This window comes from Tetrahymena thermophila, assembly GCF_000189635.1.
Source record: "Tetrahymena thermophila SB210 genomic scaffold scf_8254370, whole genome shotgun sequence".
Taxonomy (NCBI): domain Eukaryota; phylum Ciliophora; class Oligohymenophorea; order Hymenostomatida; family Tetrahymenidae; genus Tetrahymena; species Tetrahymena thermophila.
Window position 1 is genome coordinate 16,704 of NW_002476154.1, and position 27,027 is coordinate 43,730.

At 22.1% G+C, this 27,027-nt stretch overlaps 7 protein-coding genes across 7 annotated transcripts; 1 reads left to right on the forward strand and 6 right to left on the reverse strand. All coding sequences in view use genetic code 6, as the record gives it.

The window, feature by feature from the left end:
* Positions 1-108: 108 nt before the first annotated feature.
* TTHERM_00760220 (von willebrand factor type A domain protein) lies at positions 109-1,372 on the reverse strand (the record flags this gene model as incomplete). The annotated part of the gene is made up of 3 exons (XM_001031638.1): positions 109-628; positions 686-882; positions 1,109-1,372. 3 exons carry the CDS (start codon positions 1,370-1,372, stop codon positions 109-111), a joined length of 981 nt encoding a protein of 326 aa, XP_001031638.1.
* A 609-nt stretch (positions 1,373-1,981) lies between these two features.
* TTHERM_00760230 (transmembrane protein, putative) lies at positions 1,982-11,061 on the reverse strand (the record flags this gene model as incomplete). The annotated part of the gene is made up of 3 exons (XM_001031639.2): positions 1,982-2,280; positions 2,328-7,637; positions 7,746-11,061. The coding sequence occupies 3 exons, from the start codon at positions 11,059-11,061 to the stop codon at positions 1,982-1,984; spliced, it is 8,925 nt and encodes a 2,974-aa protein (XP_001031639.2).
* Positions 11,062-12,183: 1,122 nt separating this feature from the next.
* Positions 12,184-12,591, reverse strand: TTHERM_000760232 (hypothetical protein; the record flags this gene model as incomplete). The annotated part of the gene is made up of 1 exon (XM_012800267.1): positions 12,184-12,591. One exon carries the CDS (start codon positions 12,589-12,591, stop codon positions 12,184-12,186), a length of 408 nt encoding a protein of 135 aa, XP_012655721.1.
* Positions 12,592-12,984: 393 nt separating this feature from the next.
* Positions 12,985-13,179, forward strand: TTHERM_000760235 (hypothetical protein; the record flags this gene model as incomplete). The annotated part of the gene is made up of 2 exons (XM_012800268.1): positions 12,985-13,036; positions 13,082-13,179. 2 exons carry the CDS (start codon positions 12,985-12,987, stop codon positions 13,177-13,179), a joined length of 150 nt encoding a protein of 49 aa, XP_012655722.1.
* A 2,061-nt stretch (positions 13,180-15,240) lies between these two features.
* Positions 15,241-16,892, reverse strand: TTHERM_00760250 (transmembrane protein, putative; the record flags this gene model as incomplete). The annotated part of the gene is made up of 2 exons (XM_001031641.2): positions 15,241-15,273; positions 15,378-16,892. 2 exons carry the CDS (start codon positions 16,890-16,892, stop codon positions 15,241-15,243), a joined length of 1,548 nt encoding a protein of 515 aa, XP_001031641.2.
* Positions 16,893-18,264: 1,372 nt separating this feature from the next.
* Positions 18,265-22,899, reverse strand: TTHERM_00760260 (hypothetical protein; the record flags this gene model as incomplete). Its single annotated transcript, XM_001031642.2, has 3 exons — positions 18,265-18,286; positions 18,403-19,564; positions 19,620-22,899. 3 exons carry the CDS (start codon positions 22,897-22,899, stop codon positions 18,265-18,267), a joined length of 4,464 nt encoding a protein of 1,487 aa, XP_001031642.2.
* Positions 22,900-23,721: 822 nt separating this feature from the next.
* On the reverse strand, positions 23,722-25,937 carry TTHERM_00760270 (MAP kinase; the record flags this gene model as incomplete). The annotated part of the gene is made up of 8 exons (XM_001031643.3): positions 23,722-23,757; positions 23,807-23,928; positions 23,991-24,407; positions 24,624-24,789; positions 25,047-25,197; positions 25,450-25,505; positions 25,588-25,745; positions 25,802-25,937. The coding sequence occupies 8 exons, from the start codon at positions 25,935-25,937 to the stop codon at positions 23,722-23,724; spliced, it is 1,242 nt and encodes a 413-aa protein (XP_001031643.2).
* Between the last annotated feature and the right edge of the window lie 1,090 nt (positions 25,938-27,027).

Genomic DNA, 27,027 nt, shown 5'->3' on the forward strand with positions numbered 1-27,027 from the left:
ATAAAAATAATTTTAGTTAATATTTTATAATATTAAGTAATTTTTAATATTTACTTTTTGGTTATTAAATTAATATTTATAAATTATACTTCTTTTTACTTTACTAAATCAAATCAATTTCTTATCAAGTGCACTAATTACTCCTTCCCACATTTACTTTTTTTGAGAGACTATAGGAGTTTCAATCTTTTCAGCTTTAGCACATTTTAATACTGTATCATCTCTATAAGGTAATTCTAATTATTAATCAGAATCAAACTTTAAACATTCAGATTCATTTTGTAGCTTAACATCATCAATGGCACAAATATATTCCTCTTTATAAGTACAGCCTATATCATCATAACAATCTTCTCTGCAATCATATTAATCATAATTGGAAGGTAAATCTAATTCTATAGTTTCAGCATAATTTTATTCAAAGCATTTTTAAAATACTTCCTCCATTTTATTTACTTCATTGACTGCTTTTATTAAATGATAATCTACTTTATATTATTTTAGTAAGTTATTGATATCTTCCTTTTTAGTTCCACAAGGACAGCCATTTTATTGCCAAGAAGGGTCTGAACTAAGCCCTCCATACTCTGATCCGTGAGGAGGGGCATCACAAATGTGGAATAAAAACCTTAAAAGTAGTAAATTAAATATTTTTGTTTTTAATTTTAAAGAGAAATTTAATTACCTTTTACTAAAAGTCAATCCATCTTCACTTAATCTCCATGAAGAATTCTTTAGACCCTCTCTCAGACCATCCATAACAGCTTCTGGCCCATCTCCACCACCTTATGCGCTAAGTTTAGATAGGACTTGAACTAAATTTTTAGATGTAGTTAAATCCGTAAATTCTGTAACATATGAACTTTCTTGTGGAGGATGATCCTATCATTAATTATTTTATGTTAAGATTTTTTAAATTTTTTAATTTTTGTAAAGTAGAAATAAATTTAATTAGTTTTTGATTTTTTATTTAATTAATTAATATTAGCTCATAACAGCCTTGTTTAGATTAAAAGCTCTAAATCTTAAGATATTAAATTAATTATATCTAAAATAAAATATTTTACAAAAAAAATACATTCATATATTAATTAAAATTTATAATTACTCTGTAGGCACATAGACCAAATTTGATATTGAATTCCATTTTATTAAATTTTTCAACAATTTTTTTGATTGTATCAATAGCTGGCTAAAAATAACTTCCCATAGATCCTGTTGTATCTAAAACAAATAATATATCTACGTTATTATGATAATCTTCTCTATCACTATCAGCTAAGTCAAAATCATCAAAATGAAGATTTTTTTACTCTTCACCCTTATTTTATTTTGATTTCTCAAGCGATTTTCTTCTTAGACAAATATCCATAATGAGAGTATTTTAAATAAATGAATCTATTTAAATGTAATAAATTATACTTATTTTTTGTTTTGGTTTACGAAAGTTATATTTTAATAAATTCAAAATATTGGTAGAGACGCCAATATATTTTTTATAATTTAACAAAGAGACACTTTAATCGTCTATTTTAACATTAATCTGATAAAATAGATTATTTTTAAATATCAAACATAAAAAATTAGTTAGAGTCTAGTTAATTAAGTAAAAAGAGATGATTATTATTACTATTCAAGCTACTTTTTGCAAAAAATTGATTTTTTAAAATAAGACCTTTCTATATTGGCACGTGAGTGAGTAAAATAAACATCAAACTTTGACAAAAATAGTAAACTTATAAAATGGTGACTACATTTTTGTTTGTTTATCTTTTACTTTTAGAAGAGTTGCTATTGATCAATATGTAGAAATATTTTTATATGATTTAAATATAAAATTAAATAAAAATGATTATTCTATAAATTTTAAAATTAATTAATTATTTTAATGTGAGTTAAAACTAGAGATAAGTTTCAAAAATTTAAAAAATACTTTTAACTATATTTTTTAATGTTACAAAATACTTAAAAGAACATAGAATCATTAATATGTAAATTTTTCATTCATATCAAATAATTTAAAACTTTTAGTTAAGGATTATTAGACTGAAGGTCTTGTCTAAAAAGAATATTATTCAACTTTTTTTGGATCTAATTATTCTGTTTAGTCATCTCCTTGGCTCTCACCTTCATTTACATAATCGAAAATAGTCTATTCTTTTGGATATTAATTATAATTATATAATTGAAAGCTGTGTTTCTTTTTTGGATTCTCTATTAATTATTTAGGGCTAGAAGACTATGAATAAGTGTTAGTATTTATGTTGCTATTTTAAAAAACTAAGAAAATTTTATAAAAATGTGATAAATATTTTAATTAATTTTACGAAGTCGCGATAATTGATTCTAACTTAATTTATTAGCATCAACACATTTGTCCTTTATATTATCTATGTTTTGATTTGCCTTTTTTTAGATTATATGGTATAAATTTGATCTTATAAATTTCCATCTAAGGTATGCTTTAAGACTCACTTTTCTAAAATTAATTATTTTTAATGCAATTGTGATTGGTAGAATTTTGAAAATAACTTTTTTCAATATTCTACCGATAATAGATTACTAGTTACTAGCTTTATATATTAATATTATGCTTATTAATGAAATAAAAAATATATAATCTATTGCTAAAATAAATAATTCGATAGTGAATTGGGTTGAGTTCAAATCCTATGTAAGAATTTTTAAAAGCATTTTCAAAATTATAAAAGTATAAGCTATAGTTTCGCTCTTAGTAATTTATTTAGAGACAAAAGGTTAGAAATAGAAAACAGCTTTTATATAGGTTCCAATAATAACTATAACTAAAACTTAAGAAAAATTGAAAAATGAACCAGACATAAAGATATGCAGATAGACTAAAGCCACTTTTAAGTACATTCTTACAAATTCCCAAAAGTAGTATTTGCTCTTCAATTCACCATAAAAGTAACCTAGACTATATTTTGTCTTGCATTAATCTAATTTATTTCTTTTTTTAAAGAGCTAATATAAAAATGCCAATGGCATTATAGACCATCCAAATAAAATTATTAATGAATATGGTAAAATGAAAGCTTATATGCTCTATTTTTCGCATAACTAAGTTAAATCATTAGGATTATATTTCTATGAACCTATTTATCTACAAGTTAGAGAGTTAGAAAAATATGATATTTGCTCTAGCTAAAAGAATATATATAATATTTAAAATAGTGTCCAGTAATGATATTTTTTTATATATTTTTGGCGTATCTATGAAATTACAAATAGTAAAAAACTCATAATTACTATAAAAACTACAGGAATTAAGCTCTAAATCAAGGCATAAACAGTTACTTTGCCTAAATTATTGAATGCATCTATACTTATGAGGCAATCTATTCCTATACTTAGTTACTTATTAGATTTGCCAATAAAATTACCAAGAAAATCAAAGCTAACTGGAATAATTTAAGGTTATTCAATTAGGAGTGATGATAACTAAAGATAGTTTACTATTATTTTAATAAAAAACCCTGAATAATCTTTAACAGAATTTTTAGAAATGGGAAATATTTTCATAGCTCTTAAATAGAAGCAAGTTTATGAGTAAGTAAATTAATTTATGAATACTCTAAGAGTAATTACGAAGTAAGCTATCAAAAATATTGCTTTCAGTATAATGAAGAAATACTAAAGAGCCTATTCTGAGCATAAATTACAAAATCCAAGCTGTACTTGTTAAGTATATCTTCCATTATCCCAGATTTATCCAGTTATATCACATTATTCACATAGAGGACCTATATATCCTTAAACACATCCTTCCAAACTCTAAGGATTTTCAGCTTAACATGAATTAGTGTTGGTATTACATTATAAAATTTCATCTGAATTGTTACCACTTCTCCAATATCCATCTTTAAGAATTATTGTTGATCCCTAGCAAGAGTTAGCAGAGAAAGGACAAGAATTACATTAATTTTTTACCATATTTTCTTATTTAATTAATGATTGCTATTATAAGGTTTAAGGATCGATTAGCTAATATGAACCTACTTCACACTATTTACAAATACTTATTTCTGCTGTTGATTATTGTATTATTTCGCCTAATAAGCATTCCCTAAATTAAATTAACATTAGTATAGGTTTTTAATTTTATGATTGTGACAATACACTAGAACTTATAGAAAATATTTGTTATGTTTCTAATGTACCATATATTTATAACCCAGTGAGTTAATAGCTTCTGCTGTTAGCATCATATTAATTGTAATTTAATATCTTTTCACCTATTAATTAACTCTATTAAATGTTTGAGTTATCAATCAAAATTTCAATAGCTTTTAATTCTAACTCTATTTCTTGTGGATATAATCCATTTGTTAGATTTTCTTTGGAAAAAGAAAGATATCTATTATAATTATCAACAATATAAATTCTTAAAACAAGATAACCTCCACTTTAGAAGTTATTTATTTAAATAGACTTTTAGTATTGAGATTAATATTTAAGTGGTAAATCACTTTAATTATTACTAAAATTAAAATTATAAGATGTTTACTAATCTGGTATTTTATAATTTTAAAAAATTAAATTTTATAAATAAGTAGTAGAGTCATCACCATAAATTTCTGCTTTATTGTTGAAAACATTATGTTAAAAGGGGTATCTTTATGGTATAATAAGCGTATCTGCACTTTTCTTTACTATTCTTACTCCTCCTCCTATTAAAGCAGTGTTATTTTAGACTTAACTATCAGCATCAAATATAACTTAGCAAGAACCAATATCTTCCATATATATAGCACCTCCACTACTTTTTGCTTAATTATTTAAAAATTAAGATGAATTTATTAAAATTTATGTAAGGATTCCTTAAAAATATATTGCTCCTCCATTTTAAGCTTAATTTTAAATAAATTAGCTATTCGAAATCATAACTTTATTTGATAAGCTGATCATAAGACCTCCTTAATTTTAAGAATGTTTTAGGTTATTAATTTCTACAAGAGAGCTTCTAATCTAGTAAATTGGTTAGGTATTGAGTGAATTATTATTAGAAATAATTGAATCAAGTTATAAAATATCATTCATCAGGGTTATTAGCTCGTTATTTTGAGTGTAATTACTATAAGTTTATAAAATAGGAACTTAATTGTTATTTTAAATAACAAAATTCTATAAAAAGCTTTAATAACACCCATACAATTAGAAATAGGCTAAATTTTAATCATTCTAAATACTTGATTAAAGTAAACGATTTTTAGATGAAATAGTATTTCCTATTACTTAAATATTTTTTAAAGTGAGATTTGAGACTAGTGAAAAGCTAAAAATTTAATTTATATTTTAATTAGACATAATTTTAACCAAATTAATAGTTATATTCTAAACATCATAAAACTCAAACAATTATTTTTATGATATTTATGAATAAAAACTATCTTAAATTATCAATTCATTAATTAAAACATTCTGGATTTTTATAAATTTAATCAGACTACTTTGCATATTATTTTAAAAATTGCTATTCTGTAATGATTATAGATTTATTTAATTTAGAATAACTTATTTGACATTTTGTATAACTATCTCAGTTGCGTTAATTTATTATTATTAAATTGATATATTTTGCCAAATAATATTTTAGATATTTTAATTCAGAGAAAATTAATTTGTTTGATTACTGTTTTAAAAAACTAAGCTATAGTTACTTAGATAAAAAGTTTATTATTATATGTTTTAGAAAGTATCTTATGCTAAATTTAAGCTATTTGATGTTTAATTTTAGGGTGATGTAATTATTTAAGTATTTTAAAGAGATTATTATTACATAAATGTATTTATCATATCATATTAGTCTCCTGATATTTATAAATAAATTAAATTATTCCAATTAGGTTAATTAGTTAATATTCTTCCATTAAAACTAAATGCCTCAGATTACTTAGGAATAATAGATTATATTTATTAAATTGCAGTTAAAAAATTCTAACTATTTACTATACTTGCGCACTCTGTTACAGAATTATCATCGTAAATTCCTAAACTTATATTTGTTTCGTATAATTTTGTTTAATCAAGTATGTAAATTTTTAAGAACTTTGTTACCTAATTGTAGATATATCCTAAAAATCTAGGATATACAGATTGCTATTGAGAAATTAACAAGTTCTTTTTTTCTTGAATTAAAAATAACTCAAATCTATTTTATAAAAGTATGATGATCTAATTGTCATTTATTACTTAGTAGTTGAGAATAGAATCATAAAAATTATTTCTTTTAATTATTGTATAAAGTTAAATATTTTTAGCCCTTGAATACACATTTATTTGATAAAAGCATGATGTTAAAATCCACAAATTTGTTTGTTTTATATAATTTCCTTAATCGTTAGGAAGCATCAAGAAATTTTCTTGTAAGTTAGACATGAAATTCCAAGTGTAGATCTTCTTCTAACCACTAAAATAGAAAATGTACCTTGAGTAAATTTTATCATAAATAAAATCTTACAGATTTACTTAATTGTCTTCATTAACCAGACTGATTAGATCAATTTTTTTTATTAGCTAGTTATTATTAATGTCTATTAAAATTGCTTGACCTCCATTTGTAACAACTATAGCCTACTGTTATGATTAATTATCATCATCTATTAATATCTTGATTACAGATATGTTTATTGCTTATGTATCTGATACAGTGTAATATTTTGAATTTTAGTTATTTAAATTATACTAAAGTAATTGTCCATTACTAAATCCAACTAGCAAAATATCTTTATACTTATTAGATTCAAAGCTAGTCACAAAAATATGAGTATCTAATTAAATAATATTTATTATACTGGCCTATTAAATATTACAATGTATTATCCTTTTGTCATATGTGAGATATACATTACTCATTAAAAAGAGATAGAATTAAATCTAGTTCAGCATTTATGTATTAGGTATTAAATTATTATTTGATGAAAATTAATATTTTTATGTAAAGCTAAGATGATTTGAAAATGCGTAAACTAAGACATCCAAAGAAGGATCATAAACAACATCTATTGGTTATTAGTTTAAAGTAATTTCATATTACAAAGTAAGATTTTTATATTTGAAAATGTTGTTGTCATTGTTTACTACTATAAATTAAGTTTCATACTAGCTAATTGGAATAGGTATAAATAATTTCGAAGGTTCTTTTAACCCAAATTCATATTTAACTCCAGTTTTACTATAATTTATTTGATATATTGCGGTTTTGCTATATATAAAAATATTATTATAATCACTATTAAAAGTAAAACCAAGAAGTGATTCATTCCTATCGTAAACTTCTGTCAATTTGTAATTATTTAGGAGAGCATATTCATTATAAAGTAAATAAATATAAAAATTTCCTGTGTCATCTAAGTAAAGAACTAAGCTTTAGTCTGAATCATAGTCCATATCTATAACAACTCCTACTTTATTCCAAGAAAATGGCCCTGTAATTTTACCAACTAAATCACCAGCAGGTATACTATATATGTAAACTTATGCAAAAAGAGAATTATTACAATAGAACATTATTTGTGAGAGATTTTCCATGTAAATATATTTCAAAATACTCAATCCAGAAGGTGCTTAAATTTAGCTTTAAAGCTAAAAAGTCTTTCTATCTATAAAAACCATATCTATTTTTTATTTTTATATATTTCATAAATATTAAATAAATATTTTAATTATAATTTTGTAGAATAAATTTAACTATTATCTGTTAATAATAAAAAAAAAATATTTACATTAGTAAGAGGAGAAAATAACATAATTAGTTTATACTTCAAAAGTATTAAGAGTGTTAGCATTCAAAGAAATAGTTTAACTAAAAACACCTAGCAGATTATAAACATAGACTTAAGTATCGTAGAGATAAATATTTTATTGAGCTTCATCTATACCTATTTTAAATTAATTTTAGAACCCATTAACTTGAACAGTTTGTATTGTGTTCTTTTTTTTATCAATAATTGAGTACTAAGAAGGAGAGTTACTACAAATAATTGTATTTTAAGTGCTTTGACATACTATAAAGTTAAGGTTTTAAGATTCGCTTGAAATATTTAACAAAAATTTAAGATTAGTATCTAATTTTACTAAACTAGACCCATAAATGAAGAAATGATTATTTACATCATCAAATATCCATCCATTAATTTGCGAAATTCCCTTAAAATAATATTTCTAATTAATATCTTCGTATGTGGATAGAAGAATTTAATTGCTGTTCCAACAAATTATACTATTTAAGATTGGTATTTCTGAGATTTATGAGAATGGGGGATCACTAGATAATTAAGGAGAAAGTAATTCAACAAACTAGTTATTAAATAAATTAAATGAAGATATCTAATAGCTAGTCCTGACAAAATACATATACAAATTTGTACTTTATAAAACTTATTATATTTGGTCATTACTATGAATACCAGAAAGCACATTCGATGTACTTAAAATATCATATCTTTTTAGCTAATACTTTAATGCTCCTGACAAACCTTACTAAGTTCCAGCATAATCCAAATAATTATTACTTGCACCAATCTGTAATTTAGTTTATGTTGTTTAGGTTGCTCCAAAAATATAATCATGCCCACATGTATATGTAATATTTCTATCAAAATCCATTTGATATTCTTCATGCAAAGTAAAGAAATTTAATTGCATTATATGTTTAACATGGTAATATACTTTTCCTGCTTAATTAACATTTTTTATAGGATCATCAATAAAAGGGGAATATTAAAATGTGTAGTCGTTAGCAAAAGAAACTGGAGAGGTCTTTGTTATCCCGTGTATTCTCACAACAGGATTTGCAGATTTTGAATATCCTACTAAAAAGTAAGCATTATTATCATTTACTACCCTTTTTGCTTAATTTACTGAACTTAGCTCTATATCTGAGACTTAATGAATTAATTGAAGAGAAGAATCAAAAATACTAAAGCTAAATTAGCTGTCGTAAATTACTACTTCATCGATTGAATAATTATTATTTAGTTTATCTTAGTCAGAATTAAATAAAACAATACAATTAAAGTATGTGATACTATTTTGAAATGTTATCTTGTTTAAATATTCTGCTTATTATTATTATTAAGATTAATCAATATTTATTTAATAAATTGAAATCTCTTATGTTGTTTGAACGTATAATTGTAGATCATTATTTAAGAAAACGCTCTAAACGTTAAAAAAAAAATTATTATCACACTAATTAAATAATTAAGAAAAATCTGGGGAAAGAATAGTTATACAGTAACTATAACTGATAGCCAGCTTATCAAAATTTAAAGAGAATGAATTAATGTTTTTTAAATTATTATTTGAATTTACCACTTATTATAAATAAGGGTCAATCAACAAGATTGAGTTATTCATCTATGCCACAACATAATTATTGTTAAACCTCCCAACTTGTAAACATTATGCTTATTAATTTTAAATTTTATTTATCAATTTAAAATCAAATCCTGATGAAGTATCATAAAATAATATATCACCATTCTAATGACAAGAAAGTAGCAAAGGAGGTTGATATATTAGCACTAAGGAATTTACCTAAGAACTAGGTGTAGGATAAGGCATTTAATAATTATCAATGATTTTCGTTTCTAGCTGTGAATTGGAAATAATATTCTTTCGTATTATTTATATTTAAGAGTTCATAAGAGCTATTTCATATTATTACTAACTTTCTTGAATTTAAATTTGCTGATTTTAATACTATGTTTGCATTTTTAGTAATTACTGGGTAGCAATTAGTGGGAAATTAGTGTATTACTCCAAATTGAATGTTAGATTGGATGATAGTAGATTATAAATTTGCAATTAATTTAAATTATTCATTATAATTATTGAGTTATTGGCATTCAAAAAATTCCCCACTTCAAAATCTAAGATTGAATTATTATTGTTATCTGTGATGGTTTACTTTGAAGTTGTATTCAAATTAAAATCAAAAAGTAATTGCTAAGTTAAAATAATCAAATGAATGCTTGTTGAGATTTCCCCTAAATTAATTAATTTTCCTTTTTTGATATCTTGTTCTTTTAGTTTTATGAGGCAAGAATTAAGACTAAGATTTATTTCAAAAATCCCATTTTTATGGATAGAAAAATATTCATCAAGAGATTAAGTATTGATTATTTAAATAGTTTCTCCTACATCTGAAGTATCGCAGATTACTTTGTCACTTAACATTATCTGTAAATTATTTGAATTTGAAAAAACAATTTATTAAACTATCATAGAGTTTTCAAGTTATTTAAAAGTAAGATTGTTGTTTATTTTAATCAAGCTATCACTCTAATCTATCGAAATTGAATTAGAGACTATAGATTTACTGTTAACAAAATCATAAATTACTATTAATTGCAATGAGTTTCCATTAACATATTATAACATTATGTATTGATTATTCAAAATTCTTAATTATGTTTATTGATTTATTGATAAATCAGTGCTATTGTAAATATACTATCTCTACCCTGATATAATATCCCATAGAGCAACTTAATTTTTATTAGTTAACACAGCGACTAAACCATTTATATTTTAAACTCTTAAATCATTAGATTAAAAGTTTATATGTCTTATTAACTGAATTTAGCTTCTATCAAATAAGGATAAATAACCATTTTATACCACGGCGTAGTATATTTCTTAGTAGATGAATATTTCTTCGGGTAAACTTGAACTGAGAAAGTTTTATTCTGTTTAAAATTCAGAAGAGCATTAAGATAAAAGTACACAGATTTTCTAAATAGGATCTCCTATATAAAGTGGATTACAGATAGAAACACAACTTCCCTTAGAATCATCACCTAAAGATTCATCTATTTAAAGAAATAAGTTGTCTTAGCAATTAGAGTAAACGCATTTGTTGCTACTTGTATCAATATTGTATCCTTAATTGCATATGCTGCACTTATAAGAACCTTGATTTTGTTAGTCAATATCACAAATCTTACACCCAACACCACAATTATTTTTATTTTAGCAGTAAACCAAGCTAAATATTATTAAGCAAGTTAATGTTGATTTTATAAACCTAACCATTTGTCACTTTTCTTCAAAAATTTTATTTCAATTCAATTTAATTGATTTTTTTAAATTTATTATACAATTTTTAGAGGCTAATTTTTTATGTCTACTTTTAAAATGCATTAAATGAATTACAAATTTATATCTTTTAAATAACGACGTTATAAACAAAATTATTTATTATAATATTTATTCTCAATTTGGAAAGTTGTGTTTACAATTAAAAAATATTTAAAATTTTTGATAACCAGAGTTTAAATAAGATAATAAAATAATTATTTTTCTAAATTTTAACAATTCTACAATATTTTAATTTATAAAAATTTATTAAAGAAAAATAAAAGATTAAATTCTGATAATTAAATCAAAAAATTCATTTAAAAAATTATTGTTATTATGATTTTGTTTTATATGATCTTGAATGTTTAGATTATAATCAAATAATTAATAAATTATTTAAATTTACCTTAGTACTAAATAAGGCTAAACTGATATTGATTTTTTCTTAAAATCAATATCGTTTGCTTAATAAAACACTATTCTGATATTACTGATAATTGCAACTAATAATTTAATAAATCTTATTAATAGTATTTCAACAAATTAAATTGTATCATACTTGAATACAGAATTTTTATATAATAAATCTCTCTTAATTTTTTTTATTCTCATAGGAAAAACATTATCCATTATTTAATAATTTATATTTGGCATACTTTTGTTTTATATTTTGAATACAATTTTTATCTTTTGATTAAGTTTTTAATATTTAGAAAAAGGATAGAATAAAAAGTAAAGAATATCTTTATAATTTTTTATAAAAAAAGAATTAAACTCAAAATATTTTTATATCTAAAAATATTACTGTAGCTTTAAATTATTGTCTCTTGAAATTTTATTATAAAAATCTAATAGTTTCAAAATAAGAAATGGAAAATTGTAATTTAAAATTTTATTTCCTTTCTTAAATTAGAGTTTTCATGGTATATTTTTTGAAGATTTTTGTAAAGTTTTACAAAATTTTATTTTATTTTTTTAAAATGATATTTTTACTGATATGATATTATAGAAATTAGATATTTTAGCAAAATTAATTTGTGTTTGAAAATTGTAAATTAAGATAAAATACCAATAAATTCAGCCAAAGCATAAATTCCATAATATATACTGATCACTAAAAATCCGAACTCTAAAAATTTGTTTTTATTATACCCATTTATATTCTTATATATTAATATTGATTGTATAATTATATAATACAAAAGAAAGAATTTTAGTGCTATTCTCAATGGTGAAATAAACTCTATCAAAATTAGAGGAACTCAGAACGAAGGTATACTTATTCTATGAAGATAATGAATCAAAAGGAAATAGCTAAGTATTTTTAGGATGAGTATATACCAAAATTATCAACAGTTTATGATATAATAAGCAGTTATGAATAGGATCACGCTACATAAAAATTTAAGGGTAGTGGTAAAATTAGTAAAATAATAATTAGATACTCATAATCTCAAGTTAACTAGACTTTGAAGTAAAAAGCATTGAGAAGATGTAGAAGAAAAAAAATAATTCTTTCACTCTGTTAATGATAATAGAAGGAAGTATGAATATAATAAGAATCTATAAAAAGTATAAATATTTCTACTGAATTTTTGATAGTTAATCGTATTTTACACTTAAAAATAGCTTATTCATTGAAAATAATTTAATTATACCTGTAATAATAGATAAACTCCTTCAAATATCAAAAATAATCCCAAAAAAATTTTAAGATAAAATTTTGGTTTGGATGTGCATTTCAGAAAGATTAATTTCCTTTCTTAACTTGTTTCCAAAAAATTAATCATTAAATAAAAAATTATCTAAGCTCATAAATTAATTAAGAAAATATTAATTTGTTTTATTGAGGAAAAACATCATTCTAACTACTGCTATATGTTTTGGCTAGATCTCAGGATCTCAGTACATTGCATTATGCCAATAAAAAGTAAAACCTCTTAAATGAAAATAATAATACTTTATTTAAAAAAAGCGATAACCTATCAAATGTTCCTAAAAGCAGATGTATTGAAGATTTTTGGCTTACTTAAAAAAAGGTTACTAATATTAGATAAAAAGGGAAGTAAATGACATTTCCTCATTGAAAAAAAGAATTAATTACTGCATTAAGAAAATAATATGAAATTTATAAAATGATTAGTAGAATCTACTTCCAAAAGGCTCAACAAAATCAGAAAAATCAGAATTATTGAAGCTAAAAATAACAACTGATATTAATTATTTATTTATTTATTTATTTTTTTCTCATGTTTTTAAAACTTGTTCAGGTTTAAGAGGAAATTTGATAATTTTGAATGAAATTGTTTATTTTTATTTTTTAATTAATTAATTAATAAATGCCAAACATACATTATACTTTTATTTTATAGATAAATAGATTATTTATAGAACATTTTAACTTATTATTTATTAAATTTAAATTTTTTTATGTTGGAATTATATAAAAAATGCAAGATTAGAGGATAATTACTTATTTACATTATATATGAATAACAACTTTCTTATTTTTAAATTTATTAATCCCTTGAAAATTTTTGCACCAATATTTTTAAAATTAGTAATATAATTTCAACTTATATTTATATAAATATTAAAGAAATAAAATCAAATTAAAATTAAAATATCTAATAAATTTAAAAATTTTATTTTTATATCATTTTAAACTCTAAAGATTTTTAAAGTAAAAAAATATGTATTTTGTTTTTCTAAACTAATAAAACATATTTTAATTTAGTCTAAATATTTTAAAATTAAAAAATAAACTAAATTCAAACATAAAAAAATTTATTTCAATTTATTTTATAAAAAAACATTAAAATAATACTTTCAAAAATTTAAATTAAATAGTCTAAATTAATTTTTAGAATTTAGTCTAACATTAAATTAGTATTATTCAACCTTGCTAGGATCTGTGTGTAGGCTCTCCTACTAAGTTTAAGTTTCTTCTACATAGTCTTACTCTATAAATTTATTATTTTCATGCATTTAACTGATAGTCCGCAGTTAAAACCTAGAACTTTTTTTATTAAAAGATTTTTTTTATTATAAAATTGGAGTATTTGATGCAGTAGCTTAAAAAGAGCTTAAATGTTCATTGAATTAATCTTTTATAATAAATAAAAATATATTTTAGATTTAATTAATAATAAATATATGTTTTTTTTACTTTAATAAGATGAATTATGATTTTCTAGATTTATGTTAGAAACTTTATTTTTAAGTTAACTAATATTCTAATTAGCTTTGAATTGTATAATATTATGTAAATTTTTCCTGATTAATTTCCATCTAATATATGTTTTGAAGCTTATATTTCTTTAGTTTAAAATCTTATTTATTAATTTTTTTGGTAAAAATATTATCATGAATTTTTGAACAACTTTCCCTAATAATGAATCATTATTATTTGCTTTGAAAATTAATATGGTAATTGTAAAAGCAAAAAAGAATAAATTATCTAGAGTTAAAATTAAAATATCTATAAATAATTTGGATGTACTTTAGTATTGGAAAAGAGATTATAAGAATATTTTAAGTATAATAATTGCATAAGCTAAAATTTCACTACCAAGTATTCCTCTAGAAATAAAGGGTTTTAGTTTTAGAATAACTTTTATATAAACTGACATTAATATTATTATTAACATATCTGAAGACTCTTAAAAGCTTTATTAAAGCAATATGTGTAGATAAACAATTGCTATTTTTAAGTACATTCTTATAAATTCCCAATAAAAATATTTATTATTTAGCTCTCCATAAAAATAGCCATATTTATATTTAGTTTTGCATTCGTTTAGATAATTTCTTTACTTATAGAGTTAATAAGCAAAAATTAAAGGTAATAATGACCATAATAATAAAATAGATGATGAATACATTTTAGTGAAAAATGAAAGACTAGAGTCGTGGCATAATAAATTCAAATCGTTAGGGTTATATTGTTGGGAACCAATTTATCTACATGTCAAAGAATTTGTAAAGTATGAAATCTAATTAATCTGATAAAAGGTATAGATTATTTGAAATACCACTATATAATGGTGGCCTTTAATTAAATTTTTAAATAATATTGATGTTATTAAAAAAGCTAAAAAGAGTAAAGATATTTGAAAAATTGGAATTAAACTCTCAATTAAAGCATAGGTGACTATTTTTCGAGTTCTTATAATTAAACTAGGATCAATAATACAATCTATACCTAAGCTCATTTATTTATCTGATGAACCTAAATAGTTATTTAAAAAATTAAAATTCAATGAAATAACTTATGGTTGTTGTATAAGAAGTTGTGATAGCTAAAAATATGTGATCAATATTTTTATATAAAAGCCTGAATAGTCTTTAATCGAATTTTTTGAAATAGGAATTAGTTTTATGATTCTTAAGTAATAGCATCTCTAAGAAAAAATAAATTAATCAACAAAAACTTTCATGGTAAATATAAAGTATGCTCCTAGTAAAACACCCTTTAGTAGTATGTAAAAGTATTAAATTAATCTTGATGCACATATTTCACACTGCTTTTATTGAATTGATTTAGTATATCTCTTTCCGTTCCATACCTCTCCTATGATATCGCATTATTCACATAGAGGACCCATATATCCTTCGACACATCCATTTTTATTTAAAGGATTTTCTGCTTAGCAAGAATTATTATTTGTGTCACATTCTAAAATTTCATCTGTTGTTTCACTACTTCTCCAATAACCATTCTTTAGTTATATAACTGAACCTTAGCAGCTTAAAGCAGATACAGGACAAGGATAGCATTAATTTTTAATATAATTTTCTTAAGAATTCTATGATTGTTAGTATAAATATTAGGGATCAACTAAAGAATATGTACCTGTTTAGCAAAATTTACATATGCTTATCTAATTAGTTAAATCTTATATTATTTCTCCTATTTAGCACTCTCTGAATTATACTTCCATCATTACAGGAAGTTGTATTTGAGATTAAGAATATATATTAGAGCTTATGGAGAATACTTAAGCTGTCTATAACGCACCCTAAACCTACAAACTAGTAATTTCATAACCTAAGCTTGTTGAATTATATTAATTATAATTTAATATCTTTTCTCCAATCAGTTATGAATACTTTGTATTTATATTATCAAAAAGTATCTAAATACTTTTTAACTCAGTCTCAACATCGCTAGGATAACTTCCATTTATCAAATTCTACAATGAGAATGAGAGGTATCTATTATAATTATCTACTATATATACTCTTAAATATAGATTAGATCCACTTTAAAAATTATTTATTTTTACATATTTTGAATAGTATTATTTGTAATCTTTGGGTAAATCTGACTAGTTGTTGTAAAATTCAAAAATATACTCACTTTTTTGTTATTAAAAATCATATTTTTAAACTACTATACTTTGCAAATAAGTAGTAGAGTCATCTCCATATATAGTAGCTGTATTATTATATACATTTTCATAAAAAGGAAACTTTAGAGGAATATTTAAATTTCCAGATATACTACTTGTAATTCTAAGTCCTCCTCCTATTAATGCCTTATTTTCATACACTTTAGTTTAAATATCAAAATTAATTAAACATGTTCCAATATCTTCAAAATAAAGTGCCCCACCACTACTAAATGCTGTATTATGATAAAAAGAACAGCTTTTAAATTATACTAGTTGATTTATGTTTGTAAAAAGAATAGCACCTCCATTCTAGGCAGTATTTAAAATAAACAAGCTGCTTGAGATAGTTACTTATTGTGATAAACTTATAATTATACCACCAGTATTCATATAATAATTTAATTTATCTATTTAGACATAAGAGCTCTTTATTTCAAAAAGTTATTGCTATGTATTATTATTAGAAAAAACTTAAAAATTTTCAATTTTTAAAACATCGTCAATTAGTATAATTATTTAATGGTTAGTAGTAAAATTGCTATATGACTTTAATATAGAAATTTGAGTATTATTTTAAATTATAAAGTTATTAAATATAGAATTTTAGCATCCAAATAACTAAAATAAGCTCTAAGTACCAAATAATGCTGTTTAAATTTTTAAAAACAAATACTGCTAACTGCTAAGCTAATTGTAAACAATTTATACGCTATCAATTTTCAAATTTTAAACTAAAGAAAATTTAAAAATCTAAGAAATATCTTAATTTTGATTAATCTGTATATTTTATATTATAACTGTATTGATATTGAAAAAATCAAAGAAAATCCCATCAGAGTTGTTAGTTAGTTAGCATCCTTCTATTACAAGTTATTAAATGTAAATTTGTGTGATATTAGAAAACTGCATTAAACTTGTATTCTTTAGGGTTTGCAATTACTAAATACTAAGTTAATTGAAAACTACCTATTCAATATTGCTAAATACTATTCCTTATTATATAATTTATTGGTTAATTATGCTAATATTCTACCAAACTATATTTTTAATATTTTAATTGAATGAAATTTAGTTTGAAAGACTATTATTTTAAAATACAAAATTATAGTTGCTCAAGTAAAAATTTTATTATGATACCACCTCAAAGGTATTTTAAGTCAAAGTCAAATTGTTTGTTGTTAAGTCGATAGGATTGATAAATACTTAAGTATTTTAAAATTAAGATTATGTGATGAATTAATTTATGCTTTCAAACTATTCACTATTAATGTACAGATAAATTATATTATTCCAGTTTTGATAGTTACTAAGTATAGTTCCATAAAAGCTAAAAGTCTCTGCTTGCTTTGGGACTACTGATTATAGAAGTTGTTCAATATTCATTAAATTATCACTATTAATTAAGCTTGCACATTATGCAATATCATTCTACTCATATATGTTTAGACTTATGTTATTTTCAAATACTCCTAGTTAGTGCAAACCATATATTTTAAGAAATTATATGTCACTATTGTATATATATCCCATAAATCGTGGATATGTGTAAGATTATTAAGAAATCAAATTAAATTGGTTATTTTAAAGTAAAAACAATTCATATCTACTATCAAAAAAAATAATTATTTGGCTATTATTAATTATTAAATAATCTATTATATTATCATAAAAGTTATTTCTTTTGATAATTGAAATTAATTGAATCTTTTCACTTAGTGAATATATATTCAATTAAAAAGTATTTGATGTCACAATTAGAGAATCAGTCATTTAGATTTTATTTCCTTAATTATTTGATAACATTAAAAAACCTTCTAATTTACTAGTTAGATAGTTCCAGACATACACTTTTTTTTATCCTCTAAAAAAGAATATGAATCTATTATAAGTTATATCATACTTAAGATCTATTAAATTAATATTAAATTCTTCATTAACAGAGGAAATTAGATTTATTTCTTAAATTAATATTTATTAGGTTATATTTATTTGTTGTACCATACCACCATTTGTTGCAAATATGGCTGTCTATTGCAAATTATTATCTATGCAAATAGATACTATAGATGTGTTAATAGTTGAGTTACTTGATATGCTATAATATATATATGATTAATCTAGCAAATTGTACTACAATAGGCTTCCATTGCTTAGTCCGATTAAAATTATTTTATTATTCAAATTGGATGTATAGTTAGTAACGAACGATTAAGGATCTAATTCAATTACGTTTATTATGCTTCCAGTTGTAATATCGCAATGAATAATCTTTTTATCATAAGTTAAATAAATGTTATTTTGTAAAAATTTAAAAAATTTAACATCTTTAAGTTAAATTTATAATTTTTATTAGTTATTAATTTCAAGATTTTAGTAATTCAAGTAAAATACAATACAATCACTAAATCCTACAACCAAAACATCTTCTGTATTTGCATACAACAAATCTATCGGCATTTAGTTAAATGTGCTCTCATAAATAATTGACTGATTTTAATATCTAAATAAATTATTATCTATATTTAGTAAAAGGAATTAGCTCTCTTATTATGATATAGGAATTTAGGTGAATTATTTAAAAGGCTCATTTAATCCATATTGATATTTGACTCCGAATTTACTATAATTAATTTAATATATAGAAGTCTTGCTATATACAAACACATTATTGTAGATTTAGTTGTATGTAAAACCTATTAATTACTCATTTCTATCTAGAACTTCTGTTATTTTGCAATTATTCAAAATATCATACTCATTGAATAATTCATAAATATAAAAATTTCCAGTATCATCTAAGTACATTATGTCATTTTAGCTAGGATCATAATCTAGACCAATCACTATACCAAACTAGTTCCAAGTAAAGGCTCCTTATATTTTCCCAGCTAAAGTGGTTGAGGGAATATTGTAAATATATACTTAGGCGAATAATGAATTATCACAATAAATAGCAACTTGTGATAGAGAATCCAGATAAAGATAATTTACAATATTTAAACCAGATGGTCCTTAAATTTGACTTTCTATAGTTTTTTATATTCTATCTATCACAATCAAATCTATTTATTTATAAATTTTGTTAATTTTAAAAAAGAAAAATAAAATTAAAATTACTTGATGGTGAAAATAATACCACAAATGACTGATGTATTTCGAACTTCTAGAATGAGTTAGAATCTATCTATATCATTTGATTATAAATACCTTGAATACTAAAAATTTATATTTATGAGTCAAAGAGATATAAGCTTTGATTTTCATCATCTATTCCTATTTTAAATTAATTCTAAAATCCATTTACTTAAATACTTTGAATTAATTTATTTGTATTCTTATCGATCAAAGAAAACTAAGTAATTGAATTGCTGCATATAAGAATATCTTAACTATTTTCGCATTAAATGTATTTAAGATTTGAGGTTTAGCTTGATATTGTTTTTAACAAATTTAAACTCGAATCTAATATAGCAAATGAAAATCCATAAACATAAATTAATTTACGAGAATCATCAAAAATCCATCCATTAATTTAACTCATCTTTTTATAATAATATTTTTTATTAATCTCTCCATAAGTAGAAAGTAGTATTTAGTTTTAATTCCAGCAAATGATGCTATTTAAATCCTAGATTTCCTTGATCTGGGTAAATGGAGAATCAGATGAATTTTAAGGTTTTAAAATTTCAATAAATGAATTTGTAAACAAGCTAAAAGATGTAATTTAGTAAGAAGTCCTTACAAAATACATAAATAAATTAGTACTTTGTATTACTTCTAGTATTTCTTCATCAGAAGCTTTTTGGCTAGAGAAAATATTTGATTCATCAAGAGTATTGTATCTTAAAAGTTAATACTTCAAGGATCCAGAAAGACCTTACTATGTTCCAGCATAATCTATAAAATTGCTTTAAGATCCTAACTTCATTTTAGCTTAAACTGTTTAGGTAGCTCCTACAATGTAGTCATGTCCATATGTATATGTAATATTTCTAACTAAATCCATTTAATACTCCTCATGTACAGTGTAAAAATTCAATTGCATTATATGCTTAACATGATAAAATACAGAACCAGCACTATTAGTGATTTTCACAGGATCATCTATGAAGGGAGAGTACTAAAATGAGTCAATTTTGTAAGAGACAGTCGAATTTTTTGAAACTGCATGTATTTTTACTACAGGATTATCTGAATCAGACAAACCAATCAGAAAATAAACAGAGTTATCATTTATTACCCTTTTAGCTTGGTTAACAGTAGTCAAAGCAATTTTAGAAATTTAATGAATGATTTAAAGCTAATTATCATAAATTACAAAATTTTATTAACTATCAAAATATACAATTTCGTCAATCGAGTAATTGTTTTTAATTAAATCCTAATCATTATTAAATATTGTAATGCAACTGAAATACGTAATCTCGTTTTAGCTTTATATTTGACTCAGTTAATTTATTTGTTAATTGGGAGAAATTTAAATCTGATATAAGATAATTTATTAGTTTGTTTAAATAACTATTTTCAAATCTGAATTCAAAAATATATTTATTATTTAAGAATAATAACTATCACATTATTAAAACAAATTTGAAAAATCTTGGGAAAATATAGCTATACAATTTTCATAACTTATTGCCAATTTATCATAGTTAAGTGAAAAAGAGTTTATGTTGCTCAAATTTATCTAATTTTTTTAAATTTATAGGTAAGGGTCAATAAGTAAAATCTGTTAATTCATTTAAACAGCAATGTCGTTGTTTGAAAATCTAGCAATTTGCAAACACGACTAAGGTTGGAATTGCATGCGAATAATAAGTTACATTTCTATACCAGAAGATATATCATAAAATACGATATCGCCATTTTAATGGCATGTAACAAGTATTGGAGGATTATAAATTAAAGTTAAAGAATTCACTTAGGAACTAGGTGTAGGATAAGACAGTTAATAGTTATCAACTATTTAAATTTCAAGTTATGAATTTTGAAGGTTTTCTCTAATTATTTAAATTTATTATCCTATCATAATTGTTTGATATTAGGTATATTGCTCTAATGTATAGTTAAATTAATATTTTTATTGTATTTTTTTAATTTAATTAGATGGGGTATTCATCAAAGCCAAAGAATAGTAAATTTCAAATTAATTATTTAGTTAACTAATATTGTACACATTTATTAACTAATCTTACAATATAATAATTTAGTTATCACCATTTAAAAAATTTCCAATTTCAAAGTCTAATATTGAATTATTTGTTATTTTTTAAAGTGATGAAGTTATTATATTAAAATTAAACAAATTTTATTATTTCATAAATATGAAATATTAGTTAATTTAACCTAAATTATCAGACGTTTCTATCAATTTCCCTTTTTAAATTCCTTGATCAATATACTTTACAGAACATAGTTAAGAGTTAAGATTTAGAATTAAAACTCCATCAGAGTGTATAGAAAGGTATAAGAATTATGAATTAGTTTTTTATATAGAGATAAAACTACCCACTTAATTAGTATCGCAATTTGAGGTATTTCCTAACTATATGCTTAACTCTTTTTATTAATACTACAGAATTATTTGAGAAACAGAAATACCATATTAATTTTGAACAATTAGCAAATCATTCTCAATTTAAAATTATTTTTAATCTATATTAATTTAAATTAAATTTGATAACAATGGCATCTGATTAACTTAATCATAGATTATTTATAAAGTCAATGTTATTGAATCAACTGACTAGATTAAAAAAAATTGATTCATAAAACTAGATAATTAAGTCTTAGAAGTAAAATTAAAGCTAGCATTATTCATAATAAAAGTTCTTTGATTGTTAATAATATCCCATAGAATTACCTAATTATTATTTGTGAGTACAATTATTTCTCCATTTATATTTTAAATTTTTAAGTCATTTTAAGTTTAATTGACATGAGCTATTAGTTAAAGTTTTTACTATCCAAAAATAGACAGATACCCTTACTATATTGCTACATAATAATCTTTCTAATAAACAAAAAAGTCTTAAGCTATGTCAATACCAATAAAATTTGGTTAAGTAGCAAATGAGGATGAACATTAGATAAGCTTTTTGCATACTTTTTAAATGAGATCGCCTATATAGAGTGGATTACAAATAGATACACAACTTCCATTTGAATCGTTATTAGAATTTTCATTAATTTAGAAGTAGAAGTTATCTAAGCATTTTTAGTAAACGCAAACATTATTTGAGCTATCAAATTAGTAACCCTCAAAACAAAGGTTGCATTTGTAAGAATTGCTGTTAGAGTCTACTGCACAAAATTAGCAACCTATCCCACAATTGTTTGAACTTTAACCTAGAATTAAAACGATATTGATTAAATTTATTAATGCTACAATAATCATTTTGGTTTTAATTTTATAGTCTCTATTATCAAGATTACTTTTTTTTATCTTAATTATTTTTAATTATACTTTGTAAATGAGTTATTTAATTTATTATTTTTATTATCAAATTTTAAATGAATTTAAATAAAAGCTGTAGTACCTTATTATCCGATTCCAAAACTAAGATTTATTTGCAAATTTTTAAATGTTTTAATATTCAATATAATTTATTATTTTTTTAAAATGCTAGAAACTTTAAAAAGAATTTACATTAATTGGGGATAAAAAAATATAAAGAAAAATATTTAAAAAATGTGGTTCTAAAAATTACTGTTTATTCTAATTTAAATTAATGAAATAAAGAAAATTATTTTTAAAATGGATTTTTATTCTAATTAATAATTGAATGAATAAGAGTAAAATTATAAACCCTTTTTTTAAAAGAAAAAATTTTAAAAATTGCTAAAAATAACTCTTTCTTTATTTATGAAATTAACTTGTTTTATTTTTTTCATAAATTTAAATTTGTCATTCTAAAAGGTGCTTAATATAAGTTGAAAATTGTTAGCTTAATGAACTTCCATAGAAAATTTTATTAATTGAAATTCATAAATTTCATAATTAGTTTTTTAAGTTTTAAACAGTGTAAAATTAAGCTTTTTGCTTTTAATATAAGTAAAAAATATCAATGACTATTTTAAAAAATAAAGTAGTAAAAACGAAATTAAAAATTGTAAAAGAAATATATTAACATAAAGAGTAGAAAGTTTTTATTTACAATTTTTAAAATAATTTTAATTATAAGACTTATTTCCAATTTAACTAAAAATGCATTCACTATCAATAATCTTAATCAGAAGAGAATTCTTCATCAACCTTTAAAATTGAAAAAAATTAATTATATTTTTAAAAAATATTTTGTTACTATATTTTTATTAGCATTATCAAATATGTGCTACATAACAGATTGGTTATTTTAAATCTTATCTAAATACTTCTTTTTGAAATCAGGGTAGTGATAAAGGAGGATTTCTTCATACACAAGATCTGTTTTTAAAGCAATTAATTTTTTTAAGAATATTTATTTATTGATAAAAAATTATAATTACCTTTGTATTATTATCTTGTTAAGTTGGAGTGCATTTCGAATTCAAATTCATAGAAAGGAACTTCACTTCTAGAAGGTTCATCTTCAGGTAAATGAAGATCACTCAAGTAAGGGTGCTTGAGAGCTTCTTCAACAGTAATACGTTTATTAAAATCAAATGTTAACATTTTTTTAAGTAAATCTAAAGCCTCTTTTGGTGCCTTAGAAAAGATTTTTTCAAACTATTTAGGCTCTCTCTTTGGTAATTCTCTAATAAATTTACGATATTCATCATATGGTATCATTTATATTTCATTTTCTAATGGAGTACCTATTAAATCAAATATTCTTAGAAGCTAATCTGATGAGCTTGAGCCTGGTAAAAGGGGCTTTCTTTTTATTAGCTCTGCAAAAATAATACCAACAGACCAAACATCCACTAATTTAATTAATTAATTATTAAGAAATAAAAAATTAGACAGTAAAAAAGGAATTCTGATATTGATAATTTCTTTTAATTTCTTAATTAATTATCTAATTTTTTATCCAGTAAATTAATTTTTAAAAAATAAAAATTGATAATGATAATTAAAAAATTCCTATAAAAGACTTTGTTCAATTTTTGTGATAAAATTAATATTTTTATAGTTTATACTTGCGCATGTGTAATCTGTCCATGACAATAAAAGCTCAGGAGGTCTATACCAACGAGTTGTGACATAATCAGTTAAATCATTTTTGGTGTTAGCTACAGATCTAGCAAGACCGAAATCGCAAATCTTTAAATCGCAATTAGAGTTAACCAAAAGGTTTCTTGGTTTCTAGTTTATTAAGATTTAAAAAAATAAATATTATTCTTTGCTACATGCTATTTTTTTGATTTAGAAATATTTTTTTAATAATTTAATATTCATTTAAGGACTGAAAGCTTGAGTAAACCTAATTATGAATTTACTATTTTATAAATCTTCCTAAACTAACAAATTTGCTATATTTTGCAGATACATGTTTGTTTATTGCTTTAAGAATGGTGAAATGCATTTATAAATAAATTAAAAAAACTGATTTTATTTATTACCAGATCTCTATGAATAACATTAGCTGAATGAATGTATTTTAACCCACGAAGAATTTAGTAGATAAAGAATTTGCAATGATCTTAAGTCAATTATTAGTCTGACTTAATAATTTATTAAAGATCTGTTTCCATTAACTCTGAAACGCAGTAGCTATTTTTTAAAAATTTTAATAAGGCTCATTTCTAATTAAAAACGTGTTATTTTGTTTAGCAAATTAGTTTTAAAATTTTTTATAAAGAATGAAACAGGTTAGTATTTTATCATAGTAATTTAAAATTTATTTCCTAAAAGACTACCATGAAGTCAATTATCAATTAATGTTCATTTTTTTTGTTTTTATTTTATTTGAATTACAACTTAAATTTAAAAAATCATAATATTGTTAATGAAAGCATTAATTACATATCATCGAACTCTTCTCTTGACTTAGGAAGGAGAATACTTTCTAGACCTATCACCTATTTTATTCAATTAAATTTAAAAAATTATAATAACACTCTTACTACATACTAAATTTATAAAAAATGAAATTTTTTTTACATTTTCGTGAGTGAGGAGACGAAGAAGCTTAAGTTCACGAAGAGTACGCTTGGTATAAATTCTTTAATCAAAGGCCTTTTCAATTTTCTTAATTGCAACACTTTTTCTTTTTACTTAATCAATTGCAGCTGAAACAACTCCATAGGCTCCTTGTCCAACTAAAATATAAATAGATTAAATTATGATTTATTAACATTTTTTATATTAAACTTACTTTTCTCTAGAATTCTATAGCGTTCATCTATATTAAAGACAGAACCATGCACTTAAGTTACTGTAAAATTACTTTTATGTCTGTATGGCTAGTAGTATTCTACAACTTCTTTTGCAACTAAATTAGCTGTATCCATAGTATTATTAATTATTAATATACTCTACTTTTATGTAAATTATTGAATATTAGCTTATTTATTTTCCTTTAATAATATATGAATGTATGTATGTATCTATCTTAAATTATTTATTTTTATTGAAAATCAATTTTATCACAATATTTCCCTTTATCTGCCAATTTATTGGTACCCTCTAATCTTTCAACGCATATAAACCTTTTTGCTTTTTGCAAAATCTTATCTTCAATAACTTATGCTGATTTAGTTATTTTATTAGCACCATAATTCTAATTTTCATAACAATTAATAAAGGCGTTTTTTAAGTAAACAAAACAATCAATTATTTTTAGGAAAAAAAAAGCTTAAAAAATACTATAAACCACACTTCCTTTTTTTTCTTTGAGAAAAATCTAAAATTTTAGCAATTTAGTTTATTTATTTAGTGAAAATATTCAAATCTCGAACAATATTATTTCTATTTTAAATTCAGATTTTTATTTCATAGTTGAGATTTTTGTTTTATAATACTTCGAACTAAATTTTTTTTTTTATATTGCTTTATTATAGAAAAATTTCAATAAATCATGTTTTAATTATCTTATATTCAACTTATAGAAAGTTATAATATATTTTTAAATATAAATCCTAATTTTAGAAGCACATAAAAAATGTAAATTAATAATAATACTAAATACTAAATACAAAATTATATTTAAATCTTATGTAATATAATATAAGTTATGGTAGGAATTATCTATTAAATTAAAATAATTCTTATATTTAGCTTACATTTATTTATTTAATTTTGTTTGTAGTTTACTTTCTAAATAATACTTATGATTAAAATAGGTTTTTTATTAAATTTAATTTATTTAATTTTATTTTCATTAATTATTGCAAAAAAAATATGTGATAGTATTTATTTTATAATATTAATAACATATTTTTAAAGCATTAGCTTGAGTAAAATACTTCGTTTTGCAATATATTATTTGGATCTTAATTTTATTTAAGTTTGAAGGTTTTCTATCTTTTTTTATTTTTTTTATTTATTTTGTAAATTTTTTATTTAATCTATATCTTTTTAGTAATTGAATTTTATTTATTT